The 20,705-nt window shown below is 41.4% G+C and overlaps 1 protein-coding gene across 3 annotated transcripts in view; it reads left to right on the top strand.

Annotated features, from left to right (window-relative positions):
- Positions 1 to 20,705, top strand: part of ttc28 (tetratricopeptide repeat domain 28) — a 412,770-nt gene that overhangs the window by 380,540 nt on the left and 11,525 nt on the right. For all 3 annotated transcript variants that reach the window (XM_066689093.1, XM_066689094.1, XM_066689095.1), the window contains 6 exons: positions 6,445 to 6,588; positions 14,278 to 14,422; positions 18,039 to 18,218; positions 18,667 to 19,417; positions 19,649 to 19,773; positions 20,092 to 20,323. In XM_066689093.1, coding sequence (XP_066545190.1) covers positions 6,445 to 6,588; positions 14,278 to 14,422; positions 18,039 to 18,218; positions 18,667 to 19,417; positions 19,649 to 19,773; positions 20,092 to 20,323 — 1,577 coding nt within the window. The remainder of the gene's footprint in view (positions 1 to 6,444; positions 6,589 to 14,277; positions 14,423 to 18,038; positions 18,219 to 18,666; positions 19,418 to 19,648; positions 19,774 to 20,091; positions 20,324 to 20,705) is intronic.

The following is a 20,705-nucleotide window of genomic DNA, read 5'->3' as shown; positions in this document are numbered from 1 at the left end:
AAACTGTCCAACCCAGAACGCATCAATTTTCTCCCAAAATGCTCAGTCTGACTCCGCTGGGATAGGTACTGTGGAGATGAGTCAGATCCAACTCATGTGTCCCCAACATGACATAGGAGGATCGCCATGGTCTGGGCTCGAGTAGTGCTGCAGTTTGAAGAATAATGACTTGTTCAAAATGGAGGGATTGAACGGAACGGGAAGGAAATAATTATTCTAATTGTATAAGGAAAGCTAGGATTTTTTTTATTTATGCCCTTGTAATTTAAGGATACATTTTTATTGTTTTTTCTCATTCCATTGCTGAATGTTATTGGCCAGTGTAGATCCAAAGAACACTGTAGGTTCCCAGTTTGAGCTAATGATGGTCAAGCATGATGCTCTGGCACATACTGTAGAGTGGTTGATGCCACCCAGAATGGTTGATGCCACACAGCATAACTGCTGTTGCTTGCAGTTATGAAACTTATTCCATCCTCAGATTAGGCCTCTGATATTGGTTTCTGAATCAGTGACGTGAATTGAGTAACATATTTCACATCTGTTCATGCACATCATCAGCTTATTATTTTATGCTTTAGTGGATGAACTCTGATTTACTGTGTACCAAAATCTCAGGAAGGCATAAAAAACTATTGTTGCACAGTGCGTATATTTTCATATTTCATGCATATTCTGACAAGGTGCCAAAGCCAATGAAAGTCTGGGGGAATGCCTGGAAGAAACGGGTAATTTCGCTTAATTGCCGCAACCAACCTCTCACTTATCATAGTGTAGCTTTCAGACTGATCATGTTTATTACACTATATAAGAGGCCTTCCCTCCTGAGGTTTCCTGACCCAGAAGGACTAGCTAGCTCAACAACATTTGATGCCAGAAAACGTTTTGGCCTGCTTGTCGACGTGAAGCCAAGCCACCAAGATTGACACATTCCTCTTTCAAAGACAGGCTTGCATTAAACTTGGAAGGAGACTTATTATGCATTTTTAAGTCCTAAAGTAATGTTTCCCCAAGTGACCCAGTTATGTAATTCTGGGGGCGTGATTCTGCTGGCATTTCTTAACATCTCGTTGCTTATTGTGAGAAAGAATGCCGGCTGTAACACAGAGTGGATTACTTTTCCTGTTTCCTGGTGGCAAAATACAGGAGTCAGCAAAACCAGCTGGCCAAGCGAGGCAAGGGACAAATGTGACACACTTGTAGTTCAGCCGCGGATGATTTTTCCTCGTTAGAGAATGGGTTGATCCTGTTTTAGAAGGACGGGCAATTCGTACAATTCATTAAAATAAATTCATTCATTCATTAAAAAGTTAATACTGCATTTTGGATCCAATTTTACCACTGATTTACTCTACCAGATGTGAACATTTAAGGGCTTGGCTGCAATGGAAATAACAACTAATTAAAATCCTGCTTAATAGCATATTATTGTGACTATTACTCCTGTTTCCGCAGCCTCTACAAATCCTGTAACTTCTAATTTTACAAATGATTACATTTTAAAGAAAGGAGTCGGGAAAACCCTGTTTTTTATAATAAACAGAGCAGACAGATGTGATGTTGTCTAAGCATTACTAGACTAATTATGCTCCAGAACTTTTAGCACATTCCTAAAGAATGACAGTGATTCAGTGTTCTCAAGATAAGATTCCCTCCAGAAATGTAGAGGGATTTGCCATTCATTGACAGGCACTGCCAAATATTAAATGTTGGTGGTAAAGTAGATCTCAAGAAAAATGCCTGACTCTAAAACACTGGAGTCCTTTTTTTTCCTCTCCCTTTCCTTCTCCAGTTATTTGTGCAGTGTAATACAATAAACTCTGACATAGGAAACATCTAGTTAGATTCTTTGAAAGATTGACAGTCTCCATTAGCTCTGCTTGAGTCTTTTTTTTTTTTTTTTTTTACTCCAGTGAGGCTGTTCAGAGGGAAAACATTTCATTTCTAGATAAAGGCGCAAATAGTCAGGCCATTTTTAAATGTTTTCATCCGGTCTCTGAGGATTTTTTATTTTATTTTATTTATTTATTCTTTCTGGTGGGCATCGTACAAAAGCAACTATCAAAAAGCAGATGGGGTAATCCTTCAATGTGGAAAGAAATATGTGTCCCTGTCAGATTGAATATTTATTGCATTACATTGTAAGATGGTGGGGGGGTCATCTACTGCAGAAGCTTAGTAGAACTGGAGCTATTAACAATCCAGCACTGTCCCCCCACCCCCTGTGACTGATCTCTGTTCATTGCTTAGAGGATCACTGGCTTTTCACAATGTTTCTAGTGTAAATCACCCTCTAACAGAATTAATTGGAGCCTGTCCCTGTGTGACTATTAAAAAAGAACCCAAATAAATAGGTTTTTCAGGTTGCCACATAGATATTGAATTTACAGTAGCATTAAGCCCTGAAATGATTAAATATAGGCAGTAAGCACATTAAGTATATACCAAATCCTGAGCCATGTCTCAACACACTACAAAGTCCTGTGAAAAAAGCCAACAATTAAAGTGCCGTAGAAGAGTAATGAAGCAAATATACAAGTAATCAATGTTATGTTTTAGAATTATTATTATAAAAGTGCAACCAGTTAAGTTACTAATGAAGTTTGAAAAACACTGTAATCTGAATAGTTGCTTTGCTTATCTAGGGTGATCAATACTTGTCATGGTCACAAAGAGTAAAACTAAATCGAGGTAGTTTCTTATCTGGGGTCTGACCCGTTCCGCGACCACAGCTGACCGCTTCTTCATCAGGTCAACGGCTTCGGCTGAGGCCGAGCGTGTGGTTGCGATGCCATCGGGAATGGATCTCTTGGGTGAGGAGTTCAGTGTGTGGGCGACGGTCATACTTGGGTGGCCACAGTCATAATTTGCTCTGCTTCTCATATTCCACGTTAACTGAAAGAACAAAAACTCCATGTCTTCTACACTCCGTAAAACCCTAACGGTTCACACCTCTACGCATACCAGGCACATTTGCAATTCTCCGCGACTACTAATGAGCTTTCCAGCCCCGGTTTCCCAGCACATTGGTGGGAAAAAATATTTGCCGCCTTTCAGAGCAGTCAGTAAACATATTTCTTGGCTCCCGAAATGGTTCAGTGGAACAGAATGACTTGCCACCTCGGCAGAAAACCACACAATACATTTTATGGGTCACACTCTTGAAATTCCGGATTGAAAAAGAATTAGGGTCTATTTCGTTTTATTTCTCTCTCTCTCTCTGTATTTAACTCTTTTGGAAGCACTTTAAAATAAATGACCAAAATTAAAAATAATAAAAGCCTGATTCTAATTTGCCACAGCAAACCTAAGAAGAATTCATCCTGCCACTGATGAATAGAACAAAACAAAAAAAAAACTCAGTGAAAGCAATGTCATTTGCCTCCTTGTTCTTAATTATGGTCTTTTCCAGCTTCTCTCAAGTCAAATTATTAAAGCATGCTCTGTGGAATATGCGTTCTTCAGATTGCATTGATTCTTTCCATGGTCTACCACAAACCAGGATCATGCCGATCAAAGACTGCCAATGGGTTTTGTAACAATTATGGCATACAGATCACTGTCCTCTCATTGGAATGGTGCCTTTGTTTTTGCTTTCTTTCTTAATGCAGTATACAGCAGAAAATAATGTATGTAATTTCCCACTGATGCCTCTCTTTTGGAAGCTCACCTTCTCAAATTAACATTCAGTGCTTTCTAAAAAAAAAAAAAAAAAAAAAATTACTAACTATATCAGCACATGCCTGACAAGAGCTACCATGATTAATATTTTTTTAATCTACAGTTTATTATCTTGGTACTGTCAAAATCATTATTTAATGTCATTGTGTATGAGATTCCTATTTATTTTGTGTAGTCGATGTAATCTAAAACGACTATGATATCCTTTTTAAGGGATTATTGGAAATCACTTAATATTGTTTGTTTGTCTGATGATGTAATGCTGTGTGCTGTTCCTGTCTACTGAAATATATGTATTTTTAAATTATTTGATCTTCTAAATCAAAGTAGGAAAAGTCAGTTGGAGAGGATATTGAACAGACAATTAAAAAAAAAGCATTAAGCCACCAGCAAAAAAGATTGCACTGGGAAATTTCCCTTGAGCCCCTACACTTAGGATTCAGTGGACCCAATTATATAAATGATTCAGTGTAAAAAAACATGTTCATTAGTCTTTCATTATGATCTTTTTAAATATTACCAGAGCACTATTTACAGCCGAGAAAATCATCAGCATTGCAAATGTAGGAAGCGTAAGAGAAGGGTTATTCTACTTTGAATAGAGATTAAGCGGAGTGTAGATCTTCATTAATGCCACCGATGAAATATCCGTACCATTCTACAGTTCTGCACTAAGTAAATATTTCTTGATTAAGGCCTACCAGACTTTTTACATTTTCCTTCCCATTCGTGTCATGTTCTGTGTTTGATAAATGAGTACAATGTATGGATCTTTTTTGCTGCTCCGCTGAAGGCGATGTCAAACTCCAAATTAATCTGTAATTTTATTTCATATCGACGTAATGTAATGATTTCCCTATTTATATGTCTAGAATCGCACAATTACAGATCGTCAAAAGATTTGACAGCCTGTGTTTTAACCATTATCAGTCCAAGTCTATGCCGGCTTCCCCTGGAGAGCCTAGAGTTTTATAGGTTACCCTAAATCACAATTTCCTAAACACTGGGAACACACATAAGTTATTGATCAATTAAATAAGGGCCCTTGTTGATGGATTGATTGTTGAATTAAGGGAAAGGTGTTTCTTCTCAAGGACTGAATTTACCACTTTCTTAATAGAATAAAAGGTTTTTCAATCCTGTATTTAACTGAAAATGTAAGGATAAAAACTATTGGATACATGTGATATATATACATGTGTATAGGAATACATCTAAACCGTCGTGTTGTAAAAGCTTGATACTTCAAAAGGTTGCTTTGTTGGATGTGGATTAGCCCATCGCCATAAATAAATACTACGTTCCAAAGAGTTAACAGGGAAGATGTCTTGAAGATACTCCCCAGCAGTGTTTTGGTGTCACACCTCACAACCCTGCCGCCCGGGTTCACAGCAATGGTGGTTTATCGGAAACTGTAGCGAAATGTAAGCGATAGGATCCTACACAAGCTGCAGCGCTGCAGAGATTTCCAGGCCATTGGGAACAGATGCTGACAGGATGCTCCTAATGAGCAACAAAGCTCTGCATGTCTCTGTGAGGAAAGCTCTGCATAAAGCCTCTTGCTTCATGTGGTAGGATGTAGCTGGTACCAGAACTCACACACAGCACATCCTGCTTTTCATTGTATGAGTTTTTTGTGTCTGTCTGTGTATGTCTGTGTGTAATAATTTCATTCAATCATATGTGATCTTTCATTATAGAGCAGTTTTTGCATTTAATCTAGATTCTACACTTTTTCATTGTCTTCAAGACCAATTATGTTAACTATTTATCTACCTATCTATCCATCTATATATAGTTTAACTTTTTTTCCACATACAAAAATAGAAGGGAAAGGCACAATGTATTGCGGTATGTTAGAGAAGGAAACAGTATTGAGGATAGTGAATTGGCTGCCTATAATATGATATGGTATGGAAAGGTTTCTGTTGTTATATTACCCTGGCTGTGGTTGCGGGCGGTATATTGTGATGTGGTGAGGTACTGTTAAACAATAACACATGAAACGGGTGTGTGTTTTATTATTGGATGTCTTGGCACTGCCAGGTCCTTTCAACCATCCCAGAGGTGGTAGAATACCATGACAACATGTCTAGCAGTGTATTTTTATTGCTGTTATCACTTAGATTTATGAATGTGTTGAATGAAGGAAATTCAGAATTGGAAAGATTAAAAGGTGCTTTTTCTTTTTACTGTGGGTGAAGAAGCAGTTCCAGATTAAGTCGAAACATTAGTTTTAATTTTATATATATATATATATATATATATATGTATATATATATATATATATATATATGTACAGTGAGTGCACTGCTTTTCATGTACAGTGATAAGACTCCTCTGAACTGCAGTGCTATTATGAGATACAGTAATAGCCCAGAGAAGCTCAGAGACTGGGGTTTTCCCTGATTTATTTCCAGCCCCTTTGATAACTGATGGAAGTACACACTATGAAGAGATCCATTATATAGCGGTTTGATCCATTTCAGATTTTATTTTATCTGAAAGCTCTTGCATTAATGTTACTGGTATATACCTAACTCCACACGGCCATGTTGTGTGCAAATTAACTCAAGGTGAAAAGCTTGAAAGTCCTAACACGTGGTGGTGGCTCAAGTAAGAGCCTGCAGCTTGTCAAACCTGAAATGAACCCAAGCGCGTTGGAATGGGAGCTTTATCTTTTCCCCAGCTGTGGTAGAGGATACGGTTGCACAGTGGAGTGAGACTGTTGTCTAACTGTTGGTGGTGGTTGGATGTCTCCAGCAGGGCCTGTTCCAGCAGTGAGACGGAGAGTGAGGCTGGGGATCTCCTGGACCAACAGTTCGAGGAGCTCAACAACAAGCTCAACTCTGTCACAGATCCCACCGGTTTCCTGCGCATGGTCAGCCGAAATAACCTCTTCAACAGGTAAGAGAGCCTTCAGCCAGTCCTGAACAGATCCCTTTTGAGTCAGTCAGTTATACATGCTTTTTCCTACTGCATTGTATCAAACCTATCTGGTTTCAAAGTCAGGCCTTTATACTCTTGACCAAGATGCTTATGATTACACCGTAGTATCAAAGATAATATATGACATATAACAAATATAAATTGATCATCTTCCCAATTATTGTGCCACAATCTGCTAGTACTTTCATGACAAGCCATGACATAGGAAGTGTCCAAACCAAACACACAGAAACACTTGAATCTGCTCTCCCTAAATCAACATTTTAGGGACCTAATTGGTTTAGCCTCAGATATCTCCAGTTAACAAATTCAGATGAGCTATTTCTTGTTGTATATCATTATTACAAAGGTGTTTGGATTGGTTATAAAGTAGGATGTGACTTATCTAGTTGCCGTTGGTGTTTGCAGGTGCTCTTCCACATGGTTCAATATTAGGCATGGGATTTGATTGGTGGGACAAGGGCAGTATTTTGATCTACTGTCATTCGCTGTGTTTGCAGTGCAGTGTGGCGGCAACATGGAATAAAAAATCTAACCACTCCATTACTCGCTTTTAACCTTAAGCAAAGGGTACCCGGATCGAGACAATTAGCGATGTGGTGAACATATTTAATCTGACAGCACAAACCTCATTCTGGAGCCCCCAGTTGCATGTCTAAGCACTATTGATTCCCCTCTAATTTCTCATTACTGCACAGGCTGATACCATAGCCTTGTGCCCTAAGTGTTTTGCAATTCTTGATGGGAGACCCAATCACTGGCAGTATTTCTCCTCAATTAATGAGCGGTTTGCACTTCAGGAGTGCAGAAATCAACATTGCAGCTTGGGGGTGGAAAAACGAGTTAACTGCGTGGTGGTCAAATGGCTACAGAAGGCAGTTTTATGTCAGGCAGTTGTATATGGCGTGTTTGGCGCCACGAAATATCTTTACCCTCCACTTCATTTTATGGTCCTTCCTTAGTGGTTAGTGGTCTTGAGACCTTTATAAAAGTCACAATTATTATATAGTTCATTTCAAAGCATTATTTAAACTTTAAAATTGCCCAAACCCTTCCCATTTCTATCTGGTCTTGGGGAGAATTTGGAGAATATTAAATCTCTTCTTTACAGCAGCGCTTAATAGCACTCACACACACACACACACACACACACACACACACACACACAAAGTTTTCCAAAATGTAATTGGAACATTTGCTTTGTGAAAAGAGTAGCTTTCCATTAGCTTAGCCTTATGTAAATGGGCTGATTAATTTGGTTAAAAGAATACTCTTATGAAAATCCTTATCAGCAAAGCCTTACTGAATACACATTGCCTTAGTGGCTTTTCCCCAAACACTGCTTTAGTAATGGCATGCTTTGATGAAAGGGTAATTCACATTGTAATTGAGTCTGGGTGCTCATTAAGGTCTTTTAATTGTGCCACATAGCTATCATTAATACGCCTTTCATGGCATTTCCATTTTGTGTACTACACAAGAGGCTCGTATTAAAGACCTGCTGGTAGATTGTCACAGAAAAGTAAAAGAAAAACTTGAACTCTGTAATGGTCTCCTTAGTAGATGCCTGGAAAAAAAACAAACAAAAAGATACTTCAGAAAAGTAGTGTCACAATGAGTTTATTTTGTTCTATTCAAAATAATGATGCCATGTGTCCAAATTAGCTCTCCTACCCAGTTTAGTGAGACATTGAAGGCCTTGAGCCCACTATTGCAAAACCCTTCTTGGTTAGGTTTGGCAAGCATCATTTTAAAACTTAATTTGAAAAGAACCGCAATTTTAATCTTCCACAGAACCTTCATATTTAGTGTACTCAGATCTCACAGCGTAAAGCAATCTTGTAGTGCAGTCGGACAGTAAAGCGCAAAAAATCAGGATGAAGGAGTTCAGCTCAAGCAGACTTCTCCTGGTACTATTGGTCAGCAGTGATAGAGGGGTCACTGAAGTGAAGCCGTTTAAGCTGCTCTAGCAAGAGTCATACACTCACACAGCTTAACTTACCCATGATGCAATGTGCTTTTCTGATGAGGTGCATCCCTTTGCTCTGTTCTGTACAAGGTCCAGGTCTTGTGGGAAGTCAATCTACCGCACACAATGAGACAATACGCAATGCTTCTTGCGTATGGTCTCGTAATCCAATATCCCTTTGATCCAAGCATTCTGTCATTAGTGTCTTTCTGATGCATTTGGTCACAGGACCTCGTTAAATGTAACGTCTGATGATCTTCACAGATTTTCTGTGGCTCTTTTTGCTTTGAAAAGCCCTGGGCCCCGTTCTTCTTTTGATTTGTTTGTGTAAGATTAAAAAGCAAAATCGTCGGCAGATTCTTGAATTCGCTTATCCTTCTTCATCTTTGCTGCATCCTACCTCAAAAACATGCTCTCATTTCCTCTCATTCTCTGCCTGTCAGGCTGAGTAACGTCTCTTTGCCTTCCGATGGAGGCCCAAGCCAAAGCCTGGGACTGGATTGGCTGGATAGCAGCCAGCCTTACAGAGGTACTGGGGATCGACTGCTGTCTGTGCTGAAGCAGACATATGACAGTGTCAATGATCCTTTCACACACAGTTTCCTTAAAATGGGAATTGAGATAGATGGTCTGTAGTTTTGGCCCACTGGGCTTGGCTATAAAAAAAGCACATTCCTCTTTCCTAACTCAATTGAATTTTCAGTGCATTTGTGCCACAGATCATGTACTATATGTGAACTCTTTGGTACTAAATGTGTATTTTAACATTGCCTTCCTGAAGACTGCCAATGCACATTTGAAAATGGCAGCCATTGGTAACAGCCACACGTGTATTGCAAAATGAAAACTAACTTAACTATTCAACACACAATCTCTGCAATAATGCACTAATGTGATGTACGATTGATTTTAGTTATTTTGTTGTTGCATTTGAATAAATTTTTGCTGTTAGTGCCAGTAAAAGCAAACAGTATTCCTCGTTCAGTAGGAGTAATGAAGGCTGTGTGCGTGTGAGCCATTACCAGGCTAATACAAATCCAGCGCAGACAAAATAATAATGCACTTAGTTGAATCCTTACTATACAGATGCATATATGTGCATCCTCATTGAAGCTCTTCTTTTTATATCCTTGGCCTTTTTTTTTTAATTGAAACCCAGTTCAACAGCTATCAATGAGCTGTCAAGCACTGCACCTAAACCAAAAACACAATAGACACAAAAAACAGTCTGAGACACTTTTGTTCTGTGTGCTATAGCTGTCTGAGCAAACACCTGCGATGTGGCCCGAATGAAATAGTGGGGCACAGTATGCAATCTCTTTTAAGGCACAGGTGTTGTGGATTGCTTAGGCAGCAGGTAAGAGTTCCTTTGAAGTTGCTGTATTTGCAACAGAAAACAGACTGCGCAGTTCAGACCTGACCTCTTAAATATTCTTAATGTCCTTCCTTCTGAAATTGTGACGAGTACATTATAACGTTGACTGGGCGATCGGGCAGACGTGACCGGGATCTAAATTCTTTCAGGGCAGTTTTCCTGTCAAGCACCACAAAGTCACAAATACCTCCGGCTGCAGATCCACTTAACTGAAAAGTGTCAAAGCTGTCTCAGAGACACTCCCTTAAGACCTTATTAAGATGTCACACGATTTAAAAAATTCAGTTTGCAGTTTCCTTTGAACCTCCTTCACTCCAAGATGTTTTCCTAACTGTCAGACCTCTTTGACAATGTGGATACGAAGCTCACTTCTGCCACCTAGTGCTTCTTAGTGTTTGCTACTTATTTCACTGTTTAAAATCATTTTATATACTGGTCTTGATATGCAGAGGGAGAAAGAAGCTCATTTTCTAAGCTCAGCTGTGAAGTTGAATTAAATTATCCAGTCAAAAGTGCATTTCCTAGTGTTGTTCTTTAAGTCTACGTACCTGTCACAGAACTGACATAGTCTGAGCATGTTGTCATGTCACAGATATAATGAAAAGCAGCAGAGCAGGAAGCAGGCATTCCTGTTTCCAAACCATTTCATTTTGAAACAAAATTTTCAAATCAAAAACAATAACCGTCATAACATGAGGGGATATAGGTGCATCAGTGGGCGTCAGACTTGTGCTGACAGCGTTGCGCAGATTGACGGTGTGTCATTGCTCCTCAGACACCTAGTCTGGGCTGGGCAGCGCGGAGGGCAAGGGTTTCATCAGCGTGGCACCAGTCACTGCAGGGGCAACGTTAGGCTGCCCTGCAAATACACTCTGTGCGGTAGAGTGGTAAACACCCAATTCCTTTTGATGCTTAATCCTTGACAGTGATTCCCGGGTGCTGCTGGTGTGATGAAGGACAGTCTGGGCAGGGCACAGGCACCGACCAGAGCCCTTTTATTACAGTCCCACAAGACTGTTTACTGGCCAAATTCTGTGAACCAAAACAAAATTGGTCTGGAACAAGGCAATGATTTAAAAGCAGAATGGTGGTGACAGCAGGTGTAGTAAAGAGGCCATTTTGGTGGCCTTTATTTTTTTTTTCTTCTTCTTCTGCTTGTGGTCATTTGCTGAGCTGTTGGAAGTGAGGAAATTCCACACCAGTGTCCTAGGTATCAGGAATGGCTAAAAGATCCAATATATCTGAGGTCTCCCAGTCTCAGTCCCAGATTCTATTCTTTTACTAGCCCTTTCCATCCTGTGCTTCAATATTTTAATGTTGATTCAGACAGAGTTTTGTTGTAAAGTGCTTTAGGATCCTTGGTTGCGGTCAAACACATCTGCAGTGTAGACAACCGAAGTCATACAGTAAAAGTGTGCTGCCAGATCTGGTCCAAAATTATCTGTTTTGAAATGTCCCAGAGACAATTAATTTGATATATACACTCACCTAAAGGATTATTAGGAACACCTGTTCAGTTTCTCATTAATGCAATTACCTAACCAACCAATCACATGGCAGTTGCTTCAATGCATTTAGCTGTGTGGTCCTGGTCAAGACAATCTCCTGAACTCCAAACTGAATGTCTGAATGGGAAAGAAAGGTGATTTAAGCAATTTTGAGCGTGGCATGGTTGTTGGTGCCAGACGGGCCGGTCTGAGTATTTCACAATCTGCTCAGTTACTGGGATTTTCACGCACAACCATTTCTAGGGTTTACAAAGAATGGTGTGAAAAGGGAAAAACATCCAGTATACGGCAGTCCTGTGGGCGAAAATGCCTTGTTGATGCTAGAGGTCAGAGGAGAATGGGCCGACTGATTCAAGCTGATAGAAGAGCAACTTTGACTGAAATAACCACTCGTTACAACCGAGGTATGCAGCAAAGCATTTGTGAAGCCACAACACGTACAACCTTGAGGCGGATGGGCTACAACAGCAGAAGACCCCACCGGGGTACCACTCATCTCCACTACAAATAGGAAAAAGAGGCTACAATTTGCACAAGCTCACCAAAATTGGACAGTTGAAGACTGGAAAAATGTTGCCTGGTCTGATGAGTCTCGATTTCTGTTGAGACATTCAGATGGTAGAGTCAGAATTTGGCGTAAACAGAATGAGAACATGGATCCATCATGCCTTGTTACCACTGTGCAGGCTGGTGGTGGTGGTGGTGTAATGGTGTGGGGGATGTTTTCTTGGCACACTTTAGGCCCCTTAGTGCCAATTGGGCATCGTTTAAATGCCACGGCCTACCTGAGCATTGTTTCTGACCATGTCCATCCCTTTATGACCACCATGTACCCATCCTCTGATGGCTACTTCCAGCAGGATAATGCACAAGGTCGAATCATTTCAAGTTGGTTTCTTGAACATGACAATGAGTTCACTGTACTAAACTGGCCCCCACAGTCACCAGATCTCAACCCAATAGAGCATCTTTGGGATGTGGTGGAACGGGAGCTTCGTGCCCTGGATGTGCATCCCACAAATCTCCATCAACTGCAAGATGCTATCCTATCAATATGGGCCAACATTTCTAAAGAATGCTTTCAGCACCTTGTTGAATCAATGCCACGTAGAATTAAGGCAGTTCTGAAGGCGAAAGGGGGTCAAACACAGTATTAGTATGGTGTTCCTAATAATCCTTTAGGTGAGTGTATACATATATCCTTACTCCTGTACTGTCTGAAACAAACCGGCAATAACAACAGATGTTCGCGAGACATTATGTTTAGGATTTATTAGGATGCTTTCTGTTATTTGAGTAGATTGCTGGAAGAAGTAAATTTGGATTGAAACAAGCATATTAACATGTCCCTGGAGAAGGTGATCACGGCATAGCATATTCATTTACACCCAAGCCCTGACACACGGAAAAAGCACTGAATCAAGTGTCACAGGAGGTGGGAACAGATACCAATGTGTTTATGAAAGTATAATTTGCTGAATTAATCAGTGTCCTCCAGCAATTAATGCAGTTTTACAGCGAAACAGCATGTCAGCCAGCCCCACATAATTGTACACCACAGCTCATAATGAATTTTCCCTGTCCCGTCCGTTGCGCTCCAGTCATTTCTCAACTGCTGCAAAAGACAGGCCCTTTTATGAAAGCAGAGAAAGCCAGGGTTTTGTCACTGGAGGACTGAACAAAAACAGCCCAAAATGCCATTTTAACTTGGCACGATTCTTTGCAGTGGCACAGTCACTTTTGTTTCTGAGCAGGAACAATTGCCACATACAATATGACGAACCTGTTCTATGTAGGTCTGATAAGAAAGGTGAAAGTCCTTCAAAGATTGATTGATTTATATTATGTTATAATTAAGACAATTGTTCTGTGTTTTTAATCATTCATTCATTGTTCTTGTTCGCATATTTTAATTGAGGATTTGAAGCAAACACTTTTTCAGTTTAGAGAGCTCCATCAGCAGAGGCGAAGCCAAGCTGTTCAGACATGATCGTTCAGTTTGCAGTGGCCCAGTGAATAAGTTCCAGGAAGACTGTCCCTCCCTGCACCTTGGGAGTGTGGACTCCAATCTTGGACAGCTACAGCCTGCAATCCAGTGGGGACACCTAACCAGACAGGATTGCACAATGAATCAGAAGAGCACAGCTTTGTGAAGCTCTACTGCACACTCCTTATACATTGTCAGTTTAGCCCTACACTTGCTTCAGCTATGCTTGCACTCACATTTAGTTTGTGGCGTGTCACCAGCAGTGATCGCTTTGAACAGGGAGATCGTGAGTAGAGTTCGGCAGCCAAGAGCCAGGTAAGAAACATTGCCTTGGGGTATAATTAGCTGAATTAGTCAAAAAGAGCAACGTTGTGCCAAGGTAAATCAAATTATGCCTCTGATTAAACTGCAGTGCAAGAGCTCATCTTCGCAAATGACTTCATTAGAGTGGGTAGTGGTAGGAACGTGTACCTCCCTGCTGCTTATTAGCCTTGGCATCTTGGTTCTCTTTCCTTTTTTTCAAATCAACAGATCAAAACTACCTCTCCCTTTAGTAGCTTATGTACAAGGTAAAATAAAACAGGACAAAAAAGCTGGTAGTAGGTTCTGGACCTTGTTTGTTTTTTGTCTCTTGGCACTTGATAAATAACAAAAACAAAATATTGTTTCATCTTACTTTCCTGCTGTGCTTTTATATGTGATAGTCCATAAGCTTTGCAGTCTTTTGAAGTGATGTCCCATAGCAGGTTGTTGAAAAATTGCCTGAGTGGACAGTTGGATGAATTCTGGGGTCTTGATCTGTTTGCAGGAGCTGTCAGAGCATGACCAGCCTCTTCAGTAACACCATGTCTCCAGCCAAGGACAGCACCTCTTCCCTGCTTCGCCGGAGCAGTTCCCTGAGCAAGCCGCCCCTCAGAGCCCTCTATGACCTCCTCATCGCACCCATGGAGGGGGTAGGTGAAAATTCATCATTTGCCCTGTCTCACTCCCATAATGCCCTGCTGCTGACCATACTGACATTCCACAATTCATAACCGCGCCTTCCATTTTACTGGTGGGATTGTTGAGCCAACGTATTCATTGGTACACACACCATACATCTTACTGGCCAGCAGGGATCTCTTTCACTCTTTCTTTCCTTACTTAAAAAAAACAAAATCCCAGAGCCTGTGGTGTTAAGAGGTCCTTGCTTAGTCAGTAGCTGACTTCAAGAAAGCGATTGTGCTGATGCAAGGGGTTTATTTTCTTCTCAGTTTAGGACACAGCCATCGTCCCCATGGCGTTTTGTGTTTCAGTGAATTCAGCTCTGTTTTTTCTTCCAAATGTCATCTTCTGTAACAAACGTTCTCCACAAGCTGAAGCCTAGCCGCTGTGGAACAAAGCTTTAAAAATTCAAACCCTTCTATTCATATGCTGCTGGAGAGTGAAAAGTGACATTTGGGGGACTTTAAATGAGGTTCTTAAAAAGTACAGTTTGAGTTGGATGCATTTACATTGAACAATAAAACAACACTCCCAATAAAACAGGTGATGTGACAGGACATAAGTATTTGTATTTTAATACAGCTTTTAGACTTTTAATGGTCAGTATGTTATACCCTAGTTCTGTATACAGGCCTACATTTTATTACTTTGATCCCGCAGGGTATACTATTACTTTTGAATCCTGAATCAAATTTCAGTTTCACTTATTAGGCATTTGTGCATCATCCCTGGTGCTGTGTTTTGAAAGCATCATCTGAATGAGATGGGCTTCCGGCTTTATAATCACATTAACATTGAAACACCCTCTCTATAAACTGCATTGGCAAACCAGGGCGGCTTTCATGTTAGCAGTAGCAATTATCTTCCCAGCAGCCTGTAATATAGGAATTAAAAGCAAATTAATTTCACATTAAAGGCAGTTTGGATCCAGGGTGCATGACAAATCGTACAACAAGCCCTCACAGTAAATCTGTGCGGTACGGGACTCTTCTCTCATTTACTGATATTGTTTTCTGTTTTAAGCAAAGATGTGCCAGCAACGGGAAATGCATTTATTCAGTCATTTGTTCATTTTGTATTATTTTTGTTAAACTCTGTCCCAGCAGTTTATAACTTAATTCAGCATCTGTTCAGTACTGCCAACTCATTTAGTTTGATTAAATGCTAGGTAATTTATAAACATAATCTTAATTTAATTCAAAGCCCTGCATTTTCCATTTAATGGCTTTGTTGCTTTCAGTATGTGTAGTTCAACTACAAAGAAACAGAGAAGGAAGTATGAAAAGTACTCCATTATGCCTTCAAAACTTCATCACTGCTATGGCTGGAACAGAATTATGGGAAAATATGCAAGTCAAGATTTAAAATCAGCAACATGTTCGACATCAAGTAACAGGAAAATACAATAAACATCTAATTTTGCTGGCTGTTCTAAAAACCTAAAAAAAATTAATCTTACGTCATGAAGATATAAATGTTTGATGGAACCTTGAGTTTTTAATGTTTGTTCATTTGCTTTTAAAAGTAAAAGATGTCCATGGATCACACTCTAAAGGGCATGGGAGTTGGGGTTCGGAAACGCAGTATGCGTTGTGAAAAAAGGGAAGGAGATTAACTACGTTTTTTTTATTCTTCAGAAGAAACATTGTAATTATTAAGATATCACTGGCCAAGTTAAGTTTGTTTAAAAAAACAGGATGGAAACAAGTGTTCACTACATGACAATAATATAGGTGCTTTGGTGATCCTGCATCTCAAGAAGCTTTTAAATACTTAAATGCAATGTTGATTAATTGCCACAGGGGGGAGTTGTTTAACTGATATTTGATATTGAGTTCTTTCAGGAATGTTGGTTTTCAATGATCAGTGATAGTGATATGATGAACCCACAAAACCTAATCATGTTGCTGCTAAATTATTAGTTACTACAGTTATAATGTGTTCTATGTTTTAACAGCTAAAATCCATTTGATTCTGACAAATAAATTGCTACATATTTTCATGCTTTCTTTCATGAAAAACCCTTTTTTTGTGTGTTTTGAATTTTTGTCATATTGCATCGGTCTGTATTTTGTTAAATTGTGTTCTGAAAACTGCTCTTGCTTTGATGGCCTCTTCTTATCAGTTACCTCATGTCCTGTGACTAAAACAGGAGGCGGAAACAATTCATGCTGAAGTGAAAAATGTTTTTTTGGATCTTAGAAGATTAGGTCTCATCTTCAAAGCTTGGTAGATGTACAATTAGAGAAAAAGCAGTTGGGCTTGTGCTATTCAGGGAGGCAGACTGACACTGTGGTTTAAGACTGGACTAGCAATGGACTTCTCCATGAAAAACTGACAGCAATAAGAACCTCTAATAAAAGAAAAACAACAAAAATAACAAAAGCAAAATAACAAAAAATAAATCGCTTTCAAATATACACATTCCTCTACACTTCACCAAACGACAATCCACTGCGTCCCTGTTGGAGGTGACGCTCGTACACATCTGAGTCACACAAACCGGGAGCCCTTCTGGCGGTAGAGTAAACTCTGTGACCCCGCCTGCAAGACTGGTGCACACAGTCCATTTCCTGTCACTCCACATACACACAGGGACATTCACCCACACATGCCCTCCAGGACATATGAGGAGCTGTACACAATATGCCACAATAAAGCCGCTGGGGTCTAACCAAGGCCTCTCTGACACTGTGGAGACAGACACACACATTATTTGTTTATTCATAGAAGACTGAAGGACAATATATGTGGTGTGTTTGTGTGTATGTGTGAGTGAGAGAGTTTTATTTTTAATGTACAATCTTTTCTTGTTTTAAGTTTAGTCTTTACAGTATACAGTATGTACAGTACAGTATGAACAGTATATGTTCATTCCAATTTGATTATTTTTTATATATATATATATTTTTTTTTGTTAGTTTAAGTAAGTAGACAGTAAGAATGCAGCTCTCTTTTCTAGATACACTTTTCACCTCAGGGTCAAGACAGGAATGTGTAGAAACCATCTTGCACAGTATGTTCTGAGCTGTCGCAAAGATCGGTATTAGTGGAAAGCATGGCATGACTTCAAGTGTGCCCGGCCATCGCTGTTCCTGGTTTGGTCAAAAATGCCAAGGGCAGGCACTAAACTCAGCAGACAGGAAGTGGTGGTTGGACCACATGAGACATCCTCTGGAGTCAGCGGTGTCTTGAGTCTGCTGAGGGGGGCAGACAGACATTAGCCAGACTATGATTCAATGGGGCAGTAGGGCCACACAGTACTGGCTTACACTTTCTGAGTGTCCAGCTGGACTGCAAAAAGAACCATTTGAATTTCTTAGTTTCCTTCTCTGTGGATAAGCCTGGGGTGATATTCCAAAGCAGTGGTGCGCATCCTGCTGTACACAAATGCAAGCAAATCACAACAGGATCCGATGGTAATGCACTCTTCACGATAGATGCATCTACGCAGCTCCTACCTCTCAGGAAACCATGAAAATAAATCTAGGGAAGGCATTGTGATGGTTTTCCTTCCCCGCTTGGAAGCTGGTTACTGTTACTGACCCCAGTGTGTGTGTGTTTCTGTGTGTTTTGTGTGGACAGGGGCTGATGCACTCCAGTGGGCCCGTGGGCCGCCACAGGCAGCTGATCCTGGTGCTAGAGGGCGAGCTGTACCTCATCCCCTTCGCTCTGCTGAAGGGCAGCTCCTCTAACGAGTACCTTTATGAGCGCTTCAGCCTCATCGCCGTGCCCTCCATTCTAGGCCTCAACCCTGCCACCAAGGTGAGCTTCCTCCCAGCTCCCCACTTCTACCACTGTATTTGGTTCCTTTTGCCAGGTTTTTCCTCTGCTTTTATATCCTAATTTGGAAAGTCCCATGTTTCCAGGTAAGTGCTCTCCAGGAGAACTCTCCTTTGAGTGAAGGACTGTCCACCCCAAGCCTCAATCTTCTTTGCCCACCATCCCTAATATACATTCTCCAGTTGCCCAACCCCTTAAAACATTAATCTTGACTGGGGACTGATCTGTGTAGTGACCGATCACAGCCACTTTCTACCTCCCCAGATTCAATGTGGATAAGGTCAACATTTTAGCATTGTTGAGATTTGAGTCTGTTGATGAAACACAGTGTGAAAATGTGAATTAAGACAGTCATGTTGTGATTGTGGTACACTGTACCATTAGGTTTGACTGAAGTGTTGAAGTGATCTTGTTGTCCTGTCTGCTTCAGTCTCACCCCAGGAAAGCTGCTCCAGCCTACTCCAGCTCTACCTCCATGGCGGCAGTGGTTGGGAACCCCCGGCTGCCCTCCTCGGTGATGGACCGCTGGCTGTGGGGGCCCATGCCCTCAGCAGAGGAGGAGGCCTACATGGTGTCCGAACTGTTGGGCTGCCAGCCTCTAGCGGGGGCGGCGGCCACCAAAGAGCGGGTGATGAGCGCCCTGAGCCAGGCCGAGTGTGTCCACTTCGCCACGCACATCTCCTGGAAGCTAGCAGCCCTGGTCCTCACCCCTAATGCGGAGGGGCCCCCGGGAGGAGGAGGGGGCGGAGGGGGTGGCAGTGGGGGCGGAAAGGGCTCCTACGGAAATAGCTACACCATCCCTGAATCTCTGCGCATGCAAGACGATGCCAGTGACGTGGAGAGCATTACCGACAGCCCCCCCCTGCAGGAGTTCCTGCTCACGGCTGCCGACATCCTGGACCTGCGGCTGCCCGTCAAGCTGGTGGTGCTGGGCTCCTACCAGGAGTCCAATAGCAAGGTGACCGCTGATGGAGTGATTGGCCTGACCAGAGCCTTCCTGGCTGCTGGAGCCCACTGTGTCCTGGTCTCCCTGTGGCCTGTGCCCGTTGCAGCCTCCAAGATGTTCGTCCACGCCTTTTACTCGGCTTTGCTCAATGGCATGAAGGCCAGCGCTGCCCTGGCTGATGCCATGAAGACTGTACAGAGCAGCAAACAGTACTCCCACCCCTCCAACTGGGCAGGTAATGTCAATAATTATAAAGGCATCGGCTATTAAATAATAATAAAACAATAATGGTAAGAATCCTGTGTGGAGAAATTATGTGAAAATGTACAGCCTCATGCCATGCAAAATACCAAATGGTGCCTACAGGTTAAATGAGTAACTGATTAGGATTTTGAAAAACTGACCTAACTCTACAGCAAGAGGTGTGTGACGATGACGTTGTGTACGTCTGTCACCGTCTCCTCAGGGTTCATGCTGATTGGGAATGACGTGAAGCTGAACAGCCCCTCTTCTCTGATTGGACAAGCCTTGACTGAGATCCTGCAGCACCCGGATCGAGCTCGAGATGCTCTGAGAGTGCTGCTCCACCTGGTGAGACCCACACGCCTTTTAAACAAAAGATTAAATAAGGCCTCAGTCATAGTCAGATTTCACTGTATATTTGTAATGAAGCTGAATTGGTATTTAGTTTGAATCCATGTTTGCTGCAGGTGTGAAATCACTGTTTGCAAAGAGGATTTTTGTTATTTTTACTCTAGCTATTTCAGATGATTATCTTTCAGGACCTGCAGATCTGTTTTCTCTCAAATTTCTTTGCACACCAACGCAGTACATATTATTTTGTTGCTGTTTACAGTGAAGATACTACAGTCTGCTCATCTCTTATGTAGTTCTAACCTCCTTTCACAGGTGGAAAAGTCCCTCCAGCGCATTCAGAACGGCCAACGCAACTCCATGTACACCTCCCAGCAGAGTGTGGAGAACAAAGTAGGGGGCGTCCCGGGCTGGCAGGCCCTTCTCACGGCCGTTGGTTTCCGTCTGGACTCGGCCGGCACCGGACTGCCTGCTGCTGTGTTCTTCCCCACCTCCGACCCCGGTGACAGGCTGCAACAGTGCAGCACCACGCTACAGTCCCTGCTAGGTAATCACCAACCCACTTCAGACAATGATTCTAATGGCAATGATTTCATATTTTTTAAGTTACCCCAAAGCATAAATCAGAACATTTCAGCCAAAGTCTTAGCAGGCCTGAATTATACTTCTATTCCCTTCTACATTCTTCATAATTCATGTTCTTCAAAAGGGCAGTCTCCTAAGAGGTCGTCATGCACAACAAAGTGACAGATACAGACAGTATAACATTAGGAAAACATTGGTCTGCCAAAACCCAAGACATAAGGGCAGCACGATTCAAAATTCTAGCGCTGCTCTGATGTTGCAAACTTTAGATTATTCATTCTGAAATCAAGAATTGCTTTTTAGCCATGAAAAAGACAGCAGTTTCAAATTTTATATAACCAAAG

The sequence above is a fragment of the Amia ocellicauda genome, chromosome 17 (assembly GCF_036373705.1).
Source record: "Amia ocellicauda isolate fAmiCal2 chromosome 17, fAmiCal2.hap1, whole genome shotgun sequence".
Lineage (NCBI taxonomy): Eukaryota > Metazoa > Chordata > Actinopteri > Amiiformes > Amiidae > Amia > Amia ocellicauda.
The sequence above is the reverse complement of the archived record's forward strand: the minus strand, read 5'-3'. Positions and strand labels throughout refer to the sequence as shown.